The following is a 21,711-nucleotide window of genomic DNA, read 5'->3' as shown; positions in this document are numbered from 1 at the left end:
TTCCCGTAGAAGAGAAATCGGCCGTGCTCTGATACCACTGTAACAGACTTGGACACTCCAAGTCAAGAATCAACCGCGACAGCACCAAATAACCACTTCAAAACAATTCACGGATCATAATAGATTTGCACCGGCCCAGCGGAGTTCCATGCCTAGAGATATTGGCCCCAAAAACTGGCGCCCCTTTCGGTATTCCTTGTTATATTAATCAGATCAAAGTACAAGAGAGTGGCTAGGGTTTCACTCTCAGACTCTGCATCCAGATGCTCTGAGAAGTGAGGCCCTCACCACTAATTTAAAGGTTACAAGGGATGCCCAAAAGCAGAGCCCCAAAAGCTTCAAAATCAAAAGCTCTGAAAGCCAAAAGCAAAGACTTTTTCTCTCTCTTTCTCTTGCTATTTGCGTAGAAAAAGCAGAAAAGCTGCCAGCGCAAATTACGGAAATCCGTACTGCTGCTGCCACGTGGTACCCTCGGCAGAATTAGGGTTTGCTGAATTAGGGTTTCAGCCTGAAATTAGGGTTTGCTGCAAATTAGGGTTTCTGGCAGATTTTAGGGTTTGCAGGAATTTTAGGGTTTCAGCCAGAAATTAGGGTTTTTGCTGTCCGCCACGTCATCACTTTGTGACAGTATACTTGAAACCTCCCGAGCAGTGCAGGCTGCAGTCTGGGGAGCGTTTGGTTGTATCAATCCTCTGAGCTCATGGCCTAGACGTTTTTAGGTTATTTGCAAGGGGAGTGACGGGGTAGTTGTTAAGTAGCTTCATACCGCAGACCGTTTGTTTCGGGGAAGTGCTCAGCGACGCTATTCATTGTGTTTTGTAACATGCATATGTGAGCATTTGTGTTGCATTGTGATGTGCCAACCACTGAATATATTCCTAATTGGGTGAGATTGCCTGGGTATGTAATTTTAGTCCATCAAAACACCTGTTGGAGATCAACCCGGTCTGAGTGTGATGGCTAATTTTGCTACGCTAGAATATCAAGAGCTCCGATCTGGAATGAGAATATACTACTATTTGGATGAGATTTTCTGAAAAGCCAACGACCCAGGATATCAAGAGCTCCAATTTGGAATGAGAGAAATTGATTGTCCCTCAGAATGTCCCTCGGAATGACCCTCGGAAATTACGTGTCAAGCCACTGAAGAACGGAGCCAACCTGCAAATCCCGGCCGAGGGGCCTAAACTCTAAGAAGAAGCAGCCGAAGAAGTAAAAGCGGCACAAGAAGTTTTACCAACTTGCAAAGTCTTGCCGAGAGGCCTATTTTTAAAGAAGAGTTCCCACCAACTTATGGGGACCCGTCCGATGGAGCCCAAGTGACTAAAGGCATTAAAATAAAGCACCCAAAAGACTTGCGTGGAGAGCTATATGACGTGGCAGCAGCTATACGGACAACCCGCGAATCGCGCTGGATTGCTGATGTAACAGACTTGAACACTCCAAGTCAAGAATCTACCGCGACAACACCAAATAACCACTTCAAAAACAGCTCACAGTTCACAATTTATTTGACACTGGCCCGGCGGAGTTCCGTGCCTAGAGATATTGGCCCCAAAGACCGGCACCCCTTTCGCTATTTCTTTTTGTATTAATCTCTATTCAAAGTACAAGAGTGCGGGCAGGCGCTCAAACTCAGACTCTGCGTCCAGATGCTCTGAGTTGTGAGAGGCCAGCCCGCTTATTTAAAGGTTCATTGGGATGCCAAAAGCAGAGCCCAAAAGCTGAAAAATCAAAAGCCTAAAGATAAAGCACTTTTTTCTCTCACAAGCTCTCTCTTGAGCCAATAGAAAAATAAAGCAAAAAGGCTTCTCTCTCTTTCCAGTTTTCTTAAAGCAAATAAAGCAAAAGCTTTTTAGCTCTCTCTCTCTCTCTCTCTCTCTCTCTCTCTCTCTCTCTCTCTCTCTCTCTCTCTCTCTCTCTCTCGTAGGAAAGCAGCAAAAGCTGCCGCTTTGCTTTTTCCCCTGTTGCCGCAAATCCCGCCGGAAATCACGGAATACCGTACAGCAGTGCCACGTGTCACTTCTGCCGGAAGCCAGCCATGTCAGCGTTTTCAGTGTGTGTGTGTGTGTGTGTGTGTGTGTGTGTGTGTGTGTGTGTGTGTGTGTGTGTGTGTGTGTGTGTGTCTAGTGGGCAGGCCACGTTATCACATTTGTGACATACCCCCCTCTTGAAAGCATTGTAATCGTCCTCGATTACACCTGCAAAACAGACAGAGGCCATAAACCGTCTTAGCAGACATTGACTGTTAGTACCTACGTACTAGGAATACACATCTAGCACATGTACCAATCGACGGTCGTATCACAGACATCACAGGACATCACATGACATTCAACATTCAATCCGATCTTAGACCATGATTTATCGGCAATGTAGCTAGCAATTGCATCTAGATCCAATCGAGACCTCATAGATGTCCAATTGACTAACCCCTATTGCAACCATGTCAATTCGAGATCATTTAGACCAAAATGCTGCAGTCATTTCGTCTATCAATTCCTGCACTTAAAAACAAGTCAAGAACAAATCAATTTCATATTCCGGAATTTCATTTCATAAAGTCATACAGCAGAATAGTGCCAGTTCTCAGTATCCCTGAAGCTCAAAAAGACATCAGTGACTCTAGTATTCTGAAAATTCGAGGCATCTATTGACAAAGGAGCGGAGTAACTCCATTCTTGTGCATCCCATTGCACCAGATCTGCAGCCAAGCTGAATTCTGGGTTCCATTTGGAGTAGACTATGCTAAACCAAAAGCTTCAAGGTAAAGTTTCACAATCTGAGGAGTATCTCCTAGGTCCTCCTCCTCCATCCACTTCGCATCCAATGCAGGATAGTTCTCGACTTTAACCAAGAACTGCCTTCTTACTTTACCCTTATTCTTTGTGTCCTTATGTGCCAAAATTTGTTCAGGAACAAGAATCTCCTCGTTTTCTTCCACTTCGGGTTGCTCGTCAGGCTCCCCATCGTCACGCACATCACCTTTAAAAGGTTTCAAGAAACTCACATGAAATGCATTGTGAATCCTCCAAGTGTCAGGCAGTTTCAGTCGGAAGGAGACATCATTGATCTTTTCGGAGATCTGAAAAGGTCCATAGTATCGCATATTAAGCTTTGGAAAAAGCCTCTCCTTTCCCTTTTTCTTTCTCAGGCGTGCCTTCTCAAAACGTAAGAGCACCCAATCATTTTCCTTCAATTTCAAATTGCGACGATGGCGATCCGCTGCCTTTTTCTGTCTTTCTTGAGATTTCTACAAAGCCTCGTGGACCTTGGCAAAAGCCATGTCTAAGTCACGCGTATACTCACCAGCTTCAAAAATCTTATCTTTCGTGCTTAGGAAGGGTGGAACCTTTGCAGCACCTTCAACAATCTCAAATGGCGCCTTCCCCATGGAAGAGTGTATCGTGTTGTTGTAGGCAAATTCCACCAAAGGTAGATACTTTTCCCATTGAGTCTTTTGATTTGAGATATAAGACTTCAATAAATCTAAAACCACTGAATTGGCAATCTCAGATTGCCCGTCAGTCTGCGGTGGAAAGATGACGAGAACTGCAACCGCGTGCCAATGTTCTCCCAAATTGCCTTCCAAAACAAACTCGTAAATCTGGGGTCCCTGTCGGAGACAATCGTCTTAGGCATACCATGTAATCTGAAAATCTGGGCCACAAACAATCTCGCTAAGTGATCCAGCTTGACTGTTTTCTTCACTGGAATGAAATGAGCCTGTTTGCTAAATCTGTCAATAACAGTCCATATACCATCGTGACCACTCTGTGTTCTCGGGAGATCAAAAATGAAATCCATTGCAATACTTTCCCAGGGGCGGGTGGGTATGGGCAAAGGCTGTAACAATCCCTGTGCTTTATGCCTGTCAAACTTGACCTTCTGGCATACCAAGCACCTACGCACAAACTCGTCCACATCCTTCTTGAGTCTCGGCCAAAAGAAGTATCTCTCTACCCCTTTCATGGTGGTAGCAATGCCACAGTGACCCGTAAAAGGCGGACAGTGGCATTCAGTCATAACCTTTTCCCTCAACGGCTGTGTAACGCACAACATGGTTTTCCTCATCAAGTAGCCATCCCGAATGGAATATCCTGCTACTGTCTCCCCATCCCGTATCCGTGTGAAAACGTCTTCAAAATCCGGATCTGTGGCATATTGGTCGACCATATTCTCGAAGCTCCTATGATGTATCGCGGAAATAGCCATAACCAACGGCTTCCGAGACAAAGCATCTGCCACCAAATTCTTCTGTCCCTAAACATGGACAATCTGGAAGTGAAACTGTGACAAGATATTCGCCCACCGCATTTGCTTTTCCGATAGTTACTTTTGTGACAAGAAGTAGCGTAAACTCTGATGGTCTGTAAAGACACTAAAATCGGCTCCGAGTAGGTAGTGCCGCCACTGAGTAAGAGCATGGATAACCGCCAAAAGCTCTTTCTCATAAATCTGTACTGTCAATTCCGACCGCACCCAGACTACGACCACAAGCATCACAATAAACTTCAAATGACTTTTGCAAGTCCGACAAAGTCAAAACTGGTCCCGTAGTCAATTTCTCTTTCAAAGTCTGAAAGGCAATCACCTCTGTGGGTCCCCACGACAAAGGGACTCCTTTCTGTGTCAAGATATGCAAAGGGGAAGCAACCTCTACAAACTTTCGAATGAATCGCCTGTAGTACGAACACAATCCCAAGAAGCTTCTAACTTCATGGACATTCTTCAAATCGGGCCAATCACGGATAGTCTCTATCTTGGCCGGATCCATTTGCACTTCTGCTCTCTGACACAATGTGTCCCAAAAAGTGTATCTCTGGTAGGAAAAATTCACTTTTCTTGGCATTAATCACTAACTTGTGATCTCGTAATGCCTGAAAGACCTGAAGCAGATGATCTCTATGTTCTGCTGAAACCGGCCTGTTCAATCCAAAAAGGGCGGTAGACTTTACTTCAAACCTTGATTTAGCTTTCACCCATAATTAGTCGTCTATTTTACCTGTACTTTCAAGACACAACAAAGGGGAGAGGGATACAGGCTGCTAGATTGCACCTGTATGAGTAGACGGACACCAGATTGGCCCCTAACTTAGGCGCCCCTTTCGGTATTTCTTTATTGTTCAAAAGAGGGAATAAACGCTGTGGTTCCCTACAAGCTGCCCCGCACAAACTCGGCTGAATTTTCACTGTTCCAGCCCGATTTCGGCAGCATAACTGTACTAGAACCCTTCACAGTCAGTATTCCCACGCATTGGCCGACTTTCTCGACGCATACGGGCACTTTGCAAAACCTGACGAGAATCTGCAGCACACTGAATTCTCTGTTTTCAGCCCTGAAATTGCGCCAGATCACCTGTACAGCGGTCCCCTTGCGTCCCCGAACCTCCTGGGGGTATTAGGGTCCGTTTAGGGCCAAAACCCTAAACCTGCAAAAATACACAGCAGGCTGTAATTTACTGTCTCGGGCTCCATTTCGCGTGCCGGTCGCATCCTTAGCAAGTCCTCGAGCTCCTGCACCTGTAGGGCTACTTGCCCTTTGAATCGGACGAGATTTCTGGCGTGAAACCTCTCCGAATTCACCTGTACCTGCGGGGGGATTAGCCGCTAGCTAATCCAGTACCTGTGCAAGAGGCTCTTGCCTCGGCAATCGCGCATGAACCCACACAACTGTACATTGGTCAAATGAAGAGCCCACTAGAGGGGCATAACATACTGCCAAAGGGGAGAGAGAGGGCAGTGCGTAGCGTGCAGGGCATCACTCCTGGCACCGCACTGTGCATAAGAGGGAAAGCAAGCACTCCATAGCTCTTAACCTGTGACAAAATCTGAAAATGAGGCTCTCTCTCCTTCAAATTCAGCGCCACTTCTTGTTGCATGAGGCAAGTGCACCAGAAGGTGCCACTTGGCACATTCATAAGCATTTTCCCGTTTCGGGGTTGCCGTCTAAAAATATCCCAACCGGTTGCCCAGTTGACTTCACGGCAGAGTAAGAAAATGTTCCCCTTGTCATTCCGGAGGTAATGACGTCAACACATTTTCAGGTCCCAAAATAGCAGTTCCCTAAATTTTAGGAGATGCTGCCATTGTATCTTTCTAGGTCATCCGACCCTCTTTGTACACTGCGGCCACATCCAGAACTAAAATGTAGCCTCTGTAGCAAAGGATTCCACCTTGGCTAGTCAATGACCCCACTTTGGCTAACCATAGTCCTTGTCCAACCTTAGTGCTCTCTTGCCCTTAGGCCTGGACTCCCTCTGGACAGTTCCACACTAGCTATGCAATGCAGGGCAGTTAGATTTCCCGAGGGGTGTTTCCAAAAAGTGAAAGTAAATAGATAATAAGAAAGAAATCAACAAAAAGGATAGATAGTAGTCACACGCTGGTGACATACCCCCCTCTTGAAATCTCAAACGTCCTCGTTTGCATCTATGTCGTACATGCTTACTGTCAACACTGATGTATTCAACACCTGTCGACACATATACGACACATACATGCTCATTGTCAACCCTGGTGTATTCAACACCTCGTCGACTCATGTATTGCCTGCGTGTGAACCCTGTCCCAATGACATAGTGGTAGCTTCGCACTGTGCCATTGCTTTGAGTCACTAACTTTCCAATGACAAAATGGTAGCTGCACATTTTGCCACTGTCTTATAGTACACGTTGGATCCCGTAACACTTTCGAGCATACCCAAACCGACAGTTTAAGAATGCAGTTACACATGTACTCTTCAATAGAAGCAATCACTGTATCCTTGACAAACTGACAATCTGTACAGCTCTAACATTCATGTAACACGTATTTGATTTGAGCTCACTTTAAATACCATGTACATCATTTGTTTCAGAAGCCATTGTCACACTGACAATCCATGTAGCTTTGAAACTCAAGGGGTCAAGGTAGGTTGCAAATCGAAGGCTTCCAGGTAAAGTGATAACACAGTTGGTGACTCTGCAAGTTCACCTTCTTCCATCCACTTAGCATCCATTGGTGGATAGTTTCTGAACTTTACCAAGTAACGCCTAGCAACCTTGCCTTTCACTTTCCTTTCTTTGTGTGCCAAAATCTGTTCAGGGACCAAGATCTCGTCAAGTTCCTCGACTTCCGGCTGATCTTCAGCTGGCATATCTTCTGGCACATCACCCACATAGGGTCTGAGAAGACTCACATGAAACCCATTGTGAATCTTCCAACTGTCAGGCAATTTCAGCCTATATGCAACATCACTGATTATGTCGCACACTTGAAAAGGCCCATAGTAACGCATGCTGAGCTTTGGAAACAATCTTTCCTTGCCCTTCATCTGCTTTAACCTTGCCTTTTCAAAGCGTAAAAGCACCCAATCACCAAGTGAATATACCACTTCACGACGGTGACGATCAGCTGCTTTCTTTTGCTTTGCCTAAGTCCTTTCTAAGGCCACTTTGACCTTCTTGTACATTTCATCCATGTCCTGAACATACTTATCTGCTTCAAATATCTTGTCCTTTGTATGCAGTATGGGAGGAACTTTCTTGCCACCTTCAACTATCTCAAAAGGTGCCTTGCCAGTTGATGAATGCACTGTATTATTGTATGCATACTCCACCAATGGCAAATACTGCTCCCACTTTCCTTTATGCTCTGACACATAGCACTTCAGCAGATCTAGGACAGTAGAATTTGCCTCTTCTGACTGCCCATCTGTTTGAGGATGAAATGACGAAGAGAATTTGAGCATGGTGCCCATATTCTCAAACAAACCTCTCTAGAACAAACTTGTCATGCGTGGATCACGGTCGCTAACAATCGACTGTGGCATGCCATGATACTTGAAAATATTGCTCATAAACAAGCGTGCCATCTGATCTGGCTTTATCTTCTTCCTGACAGGAATAAAATGAGCCTGTTTGCTAAATCTGCAAATAATGGTCCAAATACCATCGTTTCCTGTCTGCGTTCTCGGAAGATCAAAGATAAAATCCATAGCAATACTTTCCCATGGTTTATCTGGAATAGGTAGTGGTTGCAATAACCCTGGTGCCTTTTGCCTGTCAAACTTGACCTTTTGGCATATTAGGCATTCTCGCACAAAGGCATCCACATCCCTTCTCAATGTAGGCCAATAGAAGAATGTCTCAACCGCTTTAACTGTAGCATCAATACCACGATGCCCTGCATACAGTGGGACATGACTCTCTTCCATAACTTTGCGTCGCAATGGCTTTGTGACACACAATCTGCCATGCATCATCATGAACCTTGCAAAATCTTCATCATTTTCATACTGTTCTCTCATATCATCAAGTTCATGATGATAAGGAATTGACACAGCTGAAATTTGTGGCTTCCTTGACAAGGCATCAGCCACAACATTCTTCTTGCCTTCCACATGCACAATCTGAAAATGGAACATAGACAAGATATTTGCCCATCGCATATGCTTCTCAGATAACTTTGTCTGTGTCAAGAAGTATCGCAAAGTCTGATGATCCGTTTGGACAACGAAATCTGCACCTAGCAGGTAGTGTTTCCAACTTAAGAGCGGATGAATCACAGCCAGTAACTCTTTCTCATAGGCCTGCATGGTCATCTCTGGCCCTTGCAAAATTCTGCTCTCATAGGCTACTACCCTGCCATCTTGCATTAGCACTGCACCAATGCTACCACCGCAGGCATCGCACTGGACCACAAATGACTTCCTAAGATCTGGCAACACAATGACTGGATCCGAAGTCATCTTTTCCTTTAAGAGATTAAAAGCTGAAATCTCTTTTTGTGTCCATGTAAAGGTGACTGCCTTCTTTTGAAGAGCATGTAAAGGTGAAGCAATCTCAGTGAAATTTCGGATAAACCTTCTGTAATAGGAGCATAGTCCCAAAAAGCTTCGGACATCATGCACCGTCTTCAAATTTGGCCATGACTTGATCGCTTCAACTTTTGCAGGATCCATTCTGACACCATCCTTTGACACAATGTGTCCCAGAAAGTGAATCTCTTCCAGAAAAAACTCACTTTTCTTTGCATTGATGAGCAACCTATGACTGCGTAGCTCTTTGAACACAATGGCCAAGTGATGCCTATGCTCCTCTTCATTCTTTGAGTAGACTATCATGTCATCAAAGAATGTACCAACAAACTGCTGGTGTGGACGGAACATTCTGTCCATCATCCTATTGAACGTAGCAGGAGCATTTGTGAGACCAAAGGGCATCACTAAAAATTCGTAAAGGCCAAACGTCGTTCTAAAAGCAGTCTTGTGCACATCCTCTGATCTAATGCGGATCTGATGGTACCCACTCTTTAGATCTATCCTGCTAAACATAGCTGCTCCTTCTAATTTGTCCATAATATCATCAATTCTAGGTATAGGGAACCTATTCTTGATGGTATTCTTGTTCAGTGCACGGTAGTCGATGCACATACGCCATGAGCCATCCTTTTTCTGCACCAACAACACTGGAGAACAGAATGGAGATGAACTGGGCTGAATCAGCCCCTTTTCTAACAACTCCTGTACTTGGCCCATTATCTCTTTCTGCTGAGCCGCACTAACCCTGTACGGAGGCTTATTTGGTGGGCTACTGCCTGGCACCAAATCTATCGCATGGTCCTCGGGTCTCTCTGGCGGTAATTGAGACGGTAATGAATCGGAAAAACAGTCACTGTACTGTTGTAAAAACATTGACCTTTCTTTATCTAGCACAGATAAATTTGATTCATCACAATCTGACACTTCACGTGCAAAAACCAAGTACGCAGAAAGATGCTTTTTCATTACAGAAGTAATAGCAGAAGCTGATACAGTAGGAATAGACTCCCCTTTAAGCTTTACATCCAAAATGTGAGTCTTTCCCCTGCTCTGTACAGTGATCTTTTTGTTGTAGGCATCCATGATTCCCTGTACACGAAACAACCAAGGAATACCTAACAACACATCACATCCGTCCAGTGGCATGATGTAAAATTCTTCAGCATCTACATAGGACTAGATATGTAGACGCAACTTTCCAATGATGGGTGTCACAGCCTCTGTATGGCCAGGACATGCCAAACCTGCCTCTGTTGTATACCCCATCTCTTAAGGTCTGATTCCCAACTTTGAAGCCAATTCTGGGGAAATGAAGTTGGCTTTGGCACCTAGATCAAAGAAGATGAGCACTGTTTGATCCCTAACCTTTCCCCATGCTCTGCAAAGCTCACTTGCATCTGAATTTGGCTTGTCGCCCACCATATCTGGCACTAGACCAACCATGGGCTTCTTTCCTTTCCTGTCTTCCTTGTCATCAGAATCAGCTGGCCTTTTCTTTGTAGGACAGTTGTAAGCAATGTGGCCAGCTGCTCACATATAAAGCATTTGTTTTCTATCCTCAGGACCTTCTTTTGCTCTTCTGACTTGCGAGGAAAACGTTTTTTCCATTTCTTCGCTGGTCCCTTTTCTGATTCAGCCGTAGCTTTATCTTTCCCTGCGTTTGCTGACTCCTGAGTCCCTTTAGGAGCCTCATTGGGAACGTGCTTCTTGGCTGAATTTTTCTTGCCTGATCCTGCCTTGACGCCAGTGTTAAATTCACAATCTTCTCCCTTGAGCAAACCATTGCCAGTGTTTGCTACCTCGATGAGCTGCGTCAAAGTAGTGACTTTTGTCTTCGTGCAGTATTTTCTCAATCCTTTGGGTAGGCCACAACAGTATTTTTCAATCTGTTCTGTCAATGGCACAAACCTATAGGAAGTTACTGGAAGTAGAGCTTTCCAAAACTTCCGATTGTAATAATCCAGATTTTTGCAAGTGACAGCATTTAGCTGGTGCCATTCTGTCATGACATCTGCTTCAAAGTCATCAGATAACCATGCTGCTGCAAAAATCTGCTTGAAGTAAATCCATGTGGACGGAGCTTGCCCTTGAAGCAATAAAGTTGTCCACCATTGTCTCGCATTCCCTGTCAAGAAAGTGGCTGCCTTGCAGACCTTTGAAGCCTCTGTAAAGTTTCCCCCTGCATAGGCCTTGTCAAACTGCTGGAGGAATGAAAGAGCCTTCTTCCTGTCATCAAACCCTGTAAAGGTCGTGAATGTCACACCTTTGCCACCTTCTTTGTACGGAGTTGGCCTCTCCAGCGGCGTTAAATTGTCATATGGAAGTGACTGAAACATGGGAACACTATTAGAGTTCATCTGTGTTCCTTGGCCGCTATTAACTTGACCTGAAAATGCCATATTTGGCTGCTGATTTGTAATTCCAGCCATACCAAAATTTGCCTGTGGCATCCCAAATTGGCCCTGAGTGCTCTGAAACCCTGGTAGCATACCCGTGACACCATACATGGGGTTAGGCATCATCGTTTGAGCACCCCCGAACACTGTTCCTGGCATGTAAAATTGATTTCCAGGTGCATGACCAGCCATGCTCTGGAATACGGATCCACCTCCAAAATAGCCAGGGTGTACTGAAGGTGGTGGAAAGACATGTTGCATAGCCTGTAGGTTGCTTCCCTGCCCATTAGAACCAGCTATAGGCTGCTGAAAGGTGGCGGGCTGAACTGGTACAGCTTGAAAGACTGGCATCTCAGCCACCTGTTCTTGCACCTTAGGCATAGGTTGTGGAGACTGCATGTTCTCCGTCAAGTGTACAGGTGTTTCCATTGACTGTGCGGTATGAATCACCTGTGCTCGAGCCTTAACAGGCTTTTGAATATGATCCAGTGACCCAACTTGCTGAGACGGAACAGGAGGTTGCAGAAAGGCTAAAAACCTCGGATTCTGCATTACTTGTGTGAACATAGCCATAGCAGTAGCTAACTGGGTCCTGAATATATCGTCATCTGTCTGTGGTGGTCTTGAGGACTCACCCACTTCATGTGTCTGTTGACCCTGTGAAGAGGAAACCTCTTCAGTCACATCATCTGGTCTGTCAGCCATAATTGCAATTTCCTGTGTCTGGTCTATGATCCCCTGTGTCTTCAAGCCCAAAACTGACCAAGGCTCACTTCTATGGGAAAAAGTGATTTAATCCCGTCGATGGAACCATGAAACCGGCCTGTTCAATCCAAAAAGGGCGGTAGACTTTACTTCAAACCTTGATTTAGCTTTCACCCATTATTAGTCGTCTATTTTACATGTACTTTCAAGACACAACAAAGGGGAGAGGGATACAGGCTGCTAGATTGCACCTGTATGAGTAGACGGACACCAGATTGGCCCCTAACTTAGGCGCCCCTTTCGGTATTTCTTTATTGTTCAAAAGAGGGAATAAACGCTGTGGTTCCCTACAAGCTGCCCCGCACAAACTCGGCTGAATTTCCACTGTTCCAACCCGATTTCGGCAGCATAACTGTACTAGAACCCTTCACAGTCAGTATTCCCACGCATTGGCCGACTTTCCCGACGCATACGGGCACTTTGCAAAACCTGGCGAGAATCTGCAGCACGCTGAATTCTCTGTTTTCAGCCCTGAAATTGCGCCAGATCACCTGTACAGCGGTCCCCTTGCGTCCCCGAACCTCCTGGGGGTATTAGGGTCCGTTTAGGGCCAAAACCCTAAACCTGCAAAAATACACAGCAGGCTGTAATTTACTGTCTCGGGCTCCATTTCGCGTGCCGGTCACATCCTTAGCAAGTCCTCGAGCTCCTGCACCTGTAGGGCTACTTGCCCTTTGAATCGGACGAGATTTCTGGCGTGAAACCTCTCCGAATTCACATGTACCTGCGGGGGGATTAGCCGCTAGCTAATCCAGTACCTGTGCAAGAGGCTCTTGCCTCGGCAATCGCGCATGAACCCACACAACCGTACATTGGTCAAATGAAGAGCCCACTAGAGGGGCATAACATACTGCCAAAGGGGAGAGAGGGCAGTGCGTAGCGTGCAGGGCATCACTCCTGGCACCGCACTGTGCATAAGAGGGAAAGCAAGCACTCCATAGCTCTTAACCTGTGACAAAATCTGAAAATGAGGCTCTCTCTCCTTCAAATTCAGCGCCACTTCTTGTTGCATGAGGCAAGTGCACCAGAAGGTGCCACTTGGCACATTTATAAGCATTTTCTCGTTTCGGGGTTGCCGTCTAAAAATATCCCAACCGGTTGCCCAGTTGACTTCACGGCAGAGTAAGAAAATGTTCCCCTTGTCATTCCGGAGGTAATGACGTCAACACATTTTCAGGTCCCAAAATAGCAGTTCCCTAAATTTTAGGAGATGCTGCCATTGTATCTTTCTAGGTCATCCGACCCTCTTTGTACACTGCGGCCACATCCAGAACTAAAATGTAGCCTCTGTAGCAAAGGATTCCACTTTGGCTAGTCAATGACCCCACTTTGGCTAACCATAGTCCTTGTCCAACCTTAGTGCTCTCTTGCCCTTAGGCCTGGACTCCCTCTGGACAGTTCCACACTAGCTATGCAATGCAGGGCAGTTAGATTTCCCGAGGGGTGTTTCCAAAAAGTGAAAGTAAATAGATAATAAGAAAGAAATCAACAAAAAGGATAGATAGTAGTCACACGCTGGTGACATCTGCCTTATTCTTGGAGAAAACAATGATATCGTCAAAGAAAGTGCCAACAAATGGCCTGTACTCTCGAAAAATCATGTCCATCATCCGGTTAAATGTCGCAGGAGCATTGGTTAGGCCAAAGGGCATCACCAAAAATTCAAATAACCCAAAAGTCATCCGAAAGGCTGTCTTGTAGACATCTCCCGACGCGATTCGGATCTACTAATATCCACTCTTCAAATCAATTCTGCTAAAGCACGAGGATCCCTGTAATCTGTCGAGTATATCATCGATCCTAGGAATCGGAAATCTGTTCTTGATGGTGTATAATCGATGCACATTCTCCAAGATCCGTCTTTCTTCAAAACCAACAACATTAGAGAGCAATACGGTGAAGTACTAGGCTGGACAAGAACCTTTTCCAAGAGGTCTTTCACTTGGTTCATAATCTCTTCGTTCTGTTGTCGGCTCACACGGTAAGGTGGCCGGTTCGGTGGTGTGCTTCCAGGTATCAGATCAATGGTATGATCTTCAGGACGACCAGGTGGTAACTCACCTGGCAGGCCCTCTGAGAAGCAATCGGCATGAAAGAGGAGAAAATCTTGGCAATGTTTATCAAGTTCAGACACATTTGTCCTATCCTCATCACTCAGCTCTTTCAAAAATATCGAGTAAACAAACAGACTGGATTTCATTAATTTAGAAATGGCCGAAGCCGATACAATAGGGACAAACTCGCCCTTAAGTTTTATTTGAGTACAATGGTTCTGCCCTTCTTTGTGGTCAATGTCGCTTTCCTCACCCGATAGTCGACCACGGCGTTGTTCTTGTGGTACCAGGGAATTCCCAAGAGGACATCACAACCTTCCAAAGGCATTATGTAAAAGTCCTCATGCCCTAAATACCCATGACAATGCAACCGAAGTTTGCCAGGTGTAATGGCTACATCCCTGCCGGGTGCCGCTAGAACAGCCTCTGCAAGTGGTCCCATCCGATCAGGAGTGATCTCGAGCCGTGCCGCCAATTCCGGTGAAATGAAGTTGGCCTTGGCTCTTTCATCAAAGAAGATCAGGGCTTCTTGATCTTTCACTTTGCCCCAAGCTCGGTAAAGTTTTGTACTCTCGTCCGACGTGTTGGGATCGGTACCCACGCAATCTTGAACCAGTCCTGTTTTCATCTTGCCTTTTCTTCCACGTTCCTCAGCTGCTCTCGAACTCTCAGGCCTCTCGTCGTCCTTGTCGTTCTGTTCTTTCTGTGCCTTAGGGCACTTTGCGGAGATATGTCCAGTTTCCCCACATCCAAAGCACTTCCCTTCCATGGTGAAGCGAGCTCTCTCCTGAGGAGTAAGCTTGGGTCGTGCATCTTTCTTTTCTGGGTTGCTCTTCCTCTTTCTACTTTCATTTGTCAAACTCTGTTCGGCTCTTTGTGTCATGATCTCATCGGTGGGGTAGGTCAGACTGCCAGAGTGAATGGCAAAACCCCGTTTCGCATGACTCATCAACTCTTGAATAGAAGCTAACTTTTGTTCCAAGCAATGATCTTGGATCTCTGTAGGTAGACCCAAGGTAAACCGCTCAATCTGTTCCTTGAACGAGATCTTCTTAAATGAAGAGGCGGGTAGAAAAGAGCTCCAGAATAAGCGTCCACTAAATCTTTCTTGGTCATCCGAAGATGGTTCCAAGCAGTTCGTATATCACGTTCATACTCTCGAGTCAGCCAAGAAGAAATAAAAAGCCTCTTAAATTTCAGCCATTTAACTGGCGCAGTCTTGCTTAATAGAAGCGTGGACCACCAAGTTCGAGCATTCCCCTTAAAGTAAGAGGCAACTCTCAGAATCTTAGAGTGCTCTATGTAACGCCCTCCCGTGAAAGCGATGTCAAACTGTTGTACAAAAGACAAAGCCTTCGGAGCATCTCTATAACCAGAAAACGTGTCAAATTTAATTGACTGTCCACCTTCCTTAAACTCTCGGACTTTCTTGCTTTTGTCTTCCAGAAAGTCATACTGGTTGGCTTTATAAAAATTATTCTTCTTTGCATAAAAGTTGCTATCATCAGAGTCTGAACTGTCTGTAGACGAGTCATGTAGAACTGTCACTCACGAGGCGAGATTTAGACTTCTTTGTCTTTTTCTTGCCCTTTTCGAAGCGTTGCTTCTTGCATCGCTTTTTTCCTTTTCGGTCTTCTTCGCTCGAGTCAGATGAGCTAGAAGAACTGTCAGAAGAAGAAGAAGAAGAAGAAGAACTGGATACTCCTTCAAATCGAACACGCTTCTTCTGCTTTCTTGCTTTTTCAAAGGTAGACTGACGACCCAAATAACCCGGGAAGTCAGTGCCTTTCTTCTGCTTTTTGCCGTGCTTTTTAGCTTTGTTCTGCGCGTCAAAAAGCTGTGCAATTTGCGCATCAACCACCTCTTCTAATTCCTTCTCTGTATACTTCTTGGGAGCAGGAGGTTTCTAGAGAGTGGGTTTTGGGGGCGGTGTTGTGGTTTTCTGGCACTGCGCGTGCACCTTCTCCAAAGAGGTCTTGCTCATATATTTTGCCATTTTCGAGTCCTTGGCAAAATTAAGCATCATCTTTGTTGCGTCACTGATCAATCGTTGACGCTCCATCTCTCGACGCTCCGCCTGAGTAGGCCGAGGCGGGCCATACTCCTTTCCTGAATCTTCGTTGTGATCCCTTTCGGCATCTCCGGAATCCGGACGCAGAGGGAGTCGACTGATCTTTGCCTAAAGCCATAAGTGTCGCGGAAAAAAATTTGGGATCGGATTTCCCGTAGAAGAGAAATCGGCCGTGCTCTGATACCACTATAACAGACTTGGACACTCCAAGTCAAGAATCTACCACGTCAGCACCAAATAACCACTTCAAAAACAGTTCACAATTTATTTGACACTGGCCCGGCGAAGTTTCATGCCTAGAGATATTGGCCCCAAAGACTAGCGCCCCTTTCGGTATATCTTTTTGTATTAATCTGTGTTCAAAGTACAAGAGTATGGGCAGGCGCTCACACTCAGACTCTGCGTCTAGATGCTCTGAGTTGTGAGAGGCCAGCCCGCTTATTTAAAGGTTAATTGGGATGCCAAAAGCAGAGCCCAAAAGCTGAAAAATCAAAAGCCTAAAGATAAAGCACTTTTTTCTCTCACAAGCTCTCTCTTGAGCCAATAGAAAAATAAAGCAAAAAGGCTTCTCTCTCTCTTTCCAATTTGCTTAAAGCAAATAAAGCAAAAGCTTTTTAGCTCTCTCTCTCTCTCTCTCTCTCTCTCTCTCTCTCTCTCTCTCTCTCTCTCTCTCTCTCTCTCTCTCTCTCTCTCTCTCTCTTTGCGTAGGAAAGCAGCAAAAACTGCCGCTTTGCTTTTTCCCCTGCTGTCGGAAATCACGGAATACCGTACGGCAGTGCCACGTGTCACTTCTATCGGCAGCCGGCCATGTCAACGTTTTCAGCATGTGTGTGTCTCTAGTGGGCAGGCCATGTCATCACATTTGTGACAGCTTACGTGGCAGACAATACGGAATTCTGCGTTTTACGCCGACTATGCTGACGTGACACCTGTACAGATTTTCGTAATTTGTGCTGGCTGATTTTCAACGGCCACTTTTGGGCCAGATGCTTTTAGAGTTTGATGTTTTTCATGTAATTGCTTTTCATAGGCCAAGGGCGTATGAGCCAAGGGCTCATTCTCTAGCACGCTCCCGCGTAGAGGTGCAGAGGATGGAGTACTTGCGTTGTATTGAGTTCAAGCAATATAAAGAAATATTGAAAAGGGCACCAACGTTTGGGGCTAGTGCTCTCTTGAACTTCGCCACTCCCCGTCTCGTGTCGCGCATTTGTTTCAGTTAAGTTGTTATTTGAAGTGCTTAAAGTTGTTCAGTATGTTCTTTTCCATTGGCACGCGGTGCCCGTCCTGTGACACGAGACATCCGAGTACAAAAATTTCTAGTGTGTGAATGACGAGAGTACTGTGAACAGGAATATTTTTAGGCCATCAAGAACAGATACTTTTGATGCGTCACATCGGATGGGTGACAGAGAGCATCGAGAAGAAGTATTCAACGATCCGGAACAAACATCTCTCGTCACAAAATGATGATACGGCATGGCCTTAAAAGAAGCAAAGTTGTTCCAAATTATAGGTTCCGGCCAAGTGGCCCAAATTGGGTTAGGCCTAAAAACCTAATCCTCCCAACTTATCGAACCTTGCCGAAGGGCCTAAAACCCAACAAAATCAAGCACGACTCTAAAAATTGCGTGGAAGTGCTGACGTGACACATTGTATTGTACGAATGTTTCGCGATTTATGTTGTTGATGTTACAGGCCGTACGAAATTCCACGATTTGCGCTATTATTATTGGAGTGCCATCTTTTGGTCCTATAGCTTTTAGAACTGATTTCATCGTAAGTCTTTTTGAACATGCCACAGTCCTTTATAAGTGTGCCCAGGGCCTCACTCTTGGCAGTTTAGATTGGGAGCATCACCAGAGAGAGGACCCTTGGACAAAACTCCGTTGTTCCGTGTCATTTTCTTCTCTTCTCTTCTCTCTCTCCCTCTTTTTAAGTACAGATCGATTGTTTGCAGTTTTCTCATATGTGTTGCTCTAGATCTTAGGCCTGGGGTGTCCAAGTCCATTACATTGGTATCAGAGCTCATATAATTCTTCTTTTACGAAGAACCCGAGCCCTTTTCCATGACACGCATGGATTCCGGCGGTGAATCTGGCAGGAAGGAAACTAATCCACCTACTCGCGCACGAGTGAGGAGATCAATAGAAGTTCTAGCGGGAGACGGTGTCTTTCCAAGGAATCGAATATGGCCCTCTTCCACCTAGTGATCTTGATCGGATGGAATCCCAACGTCAACTTGACGCTGACATCTGTGCCAGCCAGATCCTCAAATGCGCCAAGGATCCGTAGTATACAAAATTTTTTGAAGAATCACCCACTTGACGAGATCCATTCAGGATGGCAGGCGGCCACACACACCACTCAAGTCGGCAATGAAACAGAAATCAAGGCCGAGTGTAGATAAGCGAAAACAGTACTCGCAAGATGAGTTTGACAATGCGGTAGAGCAGCAGGTCAACAAAGTCATGAAGGCTTCCAATAGCTCTTGAAAGAAAAGTCGTGTGGCAGACTACCCCGGCTACCTATGGATTACCAATTTACCTGAGATCCTAACATCAGAAACCGTGAGTGAAAGATCACAACTAAGAGGGTTATTATTTCATCTCAATGAGAGTAATAAATCGTATAGAGCTTGGATTCCTCTGGCAAGCTACTCTGAAATTTGTCTTCAGCGTGAAGAGCTGTAATCACCCATTTGTATTGATCAAATCTTTTTTGAAGGTTCTTAACATTAACAATGTGCAGAAAGAATTCTTTGAGACTACCCCACGCATTTGAAAGGGCTCTTGACATCATACACAACTCGTCTCCCATGTCCCTCTTCACAATGATAGAGTACATGCTCACATATGATGGTGGTGAGCAGCCTCAGCCACAGAGATTAGAAGCATGCCTGACAATTTGAAAATATATCTTGAGGCTGATCACAGAGAGTTAAACAACAAACTTAGATTTGCATAAACCTTGGTGTTGCATTTATCCAGAAAGACAACACATTGAAAAGAGCGGCGCGCTGAATGTTACCTTGCGATTGCCATCTCGACCTGCTACTCCCACCATGTCGCTAGCTACGTCTCGGATTTTCAATTTAGCGTATGATTAATATTTCTTTTACCAAAGTGACCAAGTAACACTTTAAAAGCAAAAATTGAGATTTTGTCCTAGGTACAGAGTTCGGTGCCTCAGCTTAGCCTTGAGCCGGTAAGATTAGCGGGTTGCAAATGATGATAAAGGGGAAAGAACCGATGAACTATACTGGAAATTAGCTGAAAAATCCAGCAAATTTGGAATTTTCTACTTGTATTTCCGGTTTGGATTTGTACAAGGTGGCCCGATCAAGAAAAAAGACTTTCCTAAACGCTGCCTAGGTAGTTCAATTTATGAATCACAAAATGCACACGGGTGTGTGGTGCCAAGTATGAACCTATGGGGCAATTAGGTTACCACAAGTAGAAAGATCAACGTGGGGGGCACCATTGCCGACCTTTTATTTCTACCGTTTGTTGCTCTCAAGATTCCCACCAGCAATTCTCGACCGAAGATCCCATGGTCGAGGTTCATTAAAGATTCTATGGCCTATATCAAATCTTAGGAGTAGGGGGTACCCATTCATATTAAATCAAACAATGCAAAGAATCGGCAAAAATCTCCTCTGGAAAACAAAACGAAAGAGAAGGGGTGTTGTAGGATGAGCTCACAGGCACATGCAGGCGCCTGACGAGAGAGGCAAGGTGAGCTAGGCAAACTACGCCAAGCGACATGGCACTGCAGCGGCAGCAAGGCAAATGCGAAGTCCATGAAGGCGTCAGGTAGGATCGGGTGATAGTGACGAGAGGTTGGCGCTTTTTGTAAGGTATTCGATTGTTACGTCTTGCAACGTCACGTGTATGCTCGATTGGCTACGAGGACATCATGGAAGTAGTTTTACAAGCTGCTCTGAGTTCAAATCCTGGGTCCCTTTTTTAAAAGGGTAGGAACCTTAAGGTGGAAGGTAGGAACCTTGCAAGAATCTAGCAAACTAATGAATAAAATGGTGAAGCTCCCAGTTGGTAGAACCGCATAGTTTTTTTACCACATTTTGCTTCTTGTTGCATCGCACAAACCTTTGGAAAGTGTTTTGCTAGTTGTTAACATGGGCATGAATGCCAAGTGATGCTTTGAGTGATATTTGTTAGTACTAAAGAACATTTTTAAGTATCACACAAAACTTAAATGTAAGGTGGCGAAAGAGTACAGAAGCTAATAGACCTTCTTTGGGATGGGTTAGCCTACTTGTGAAGGATTGGCCTTCACGGATTGGAAGTCCCCTGGGACTCTTATATGAAGAATGGTCAAATATATTCTGTCATAATAATCAATATCTAATTCTCCTAAATGATTTTCTCATATTAAACTGATCATTTAATGTGGGGAAGTGCCAAGGGAGAAAAAGCTAGAATATTGGTTAAGTTAGCAGACCGGCCACAGTAGGGATCCAAAGGAGGGAAAATAGGGATCCAAAGGGGGGGCCATCTGCAAAAGAGCCATGTGAAACAACGGGCTAAAAAGACCCTAAGGTTCAGCCCATTAAGACTTCCAAAATGCTAAGGTTCCAAAATTCAAAGGTTGTGTCCAAAGGTCAACCTTAGGGAAAATTGGATGCTTAGTGTGTGCCCAAAAAGTCTTTCTAAATCCCTACATGGGAGGGGGCGAGCCCCAAAGCTAGGGGATGAGAGAGAAAGCCACACACACACACACAGGCTCCCTTTACACAAAGGGAATGAGGGACACATGTCAGCTCCCTAGGCCAGATGCCCACAAGCTATGTCCAATTCCTATTGGAAGACCCTTGAAGTGGACCAATGAGAATTAAGCTAGAGTAAATCTAGTTTAATTAATTTAAAAACATTTAATAAAAGAAACCAATAAGAATTAAGTGTCCTAGAAGACTATTGGGCAGTCTCCCAAGGGGTCCAATGAGCATTCAGGAGCCCCATGGCTTGCCTGATTCCTATTGGCCAGGAGGCAAAGGGGTCTAATGAGAGTTTAGTTTAATTATTTAATTATCTAAAGCTCTCACAAAAGGGGAAAGGGGGACACATGTCAGAAGGCTATCACTTATGCTGCTTAATCCCTATTGGCTTGACCTGGGGAGGTCCAATGAGGCAAAAGCCAGACTAACTTAGCAGCTAGGGCTCGCCCAAGAGAGAGAGGGGGCTGATTTTTGCTTGGCATTCACTCTCATTAAGAATCTATTCTAATGAAATGCCCACTATGTTCATGCTAATTTCCGCTACAAATAAGATTTTAGGCCATTAAATGTTACATTGGTATCAGAGCTCAAGGTTTCTCTTTTCTTGCTCAAGAAGGGAGGTCCTCAAGCTAGCTACAAATGGTTGGTATTATTAATTGCCTGTGAGTAAGTAGAATAGGGATTTTTCAGCCTTTCAGTGCGCCTGCCTTTGTGCAGTTAACGGGGCATCACCGTCGAGAGCTATGGTCTTAATAATGGAGTCCTACGGGGCTTGCCTACGGCTTAACCACTATTGAGCTATTAGAAGCTTGACAGGAGCCGGTGCTGTTTTGGTGTCGAAAGACCCTCTCTTCTATTCCTTGCAATTAATGGTATTCGAGCCGCGG

The 21,711-nt window shown here is 45.1% G+C and overlaps 1 protein-coding gene across 1 annotated transcript in view; it reads right to left on the bottom strand.

The window, feature by feature from the left end:
• The window catches only part of LOC147440173 (golgi-to-ER traffic-like protein), a 163,597-nt gene extending 144,190 nt beyond the window's left edge, over positions 1-19,407 (bottom strand). The window contains exon 1 of the mRNA XM_086529938.1: positions 19,117-19,407. Within this exon, the coding sequence (XP_086386064.1) occupies positions 19,117-19,152 (36 nt within the window). The 5' untranslated portion in view covers positions 19,153-19,407. The remainder of the gene's footprint in view (positions 1-19,116) is intronic.
• Between the last annotated feature and the right edge of the window lie 2,304 nt (positions 19,408-21,711).

The sequence above is a fragment of the Adiantum capillus-veneris genome, chromosome 15 (genome assembly GCF_014529385.1).
Source record: "Adiantum capillus-veneris isolate H3 chromosome 15, ASM1452938v2, whole genome shotgun sequence".
In the NCBI taxonomy this organism is placed as follows: Eukaryota; Viridiplantae; Streptophyta; class Polypodiopsida; order Polypodiales; family Pteridaceae; genus Adiantum; species Adiantum capillus-veneris.
Note: the sequence above shows the minus strand (reverse complement) of the source record. Positions and strands in the feature narration are given on the sequence as shown.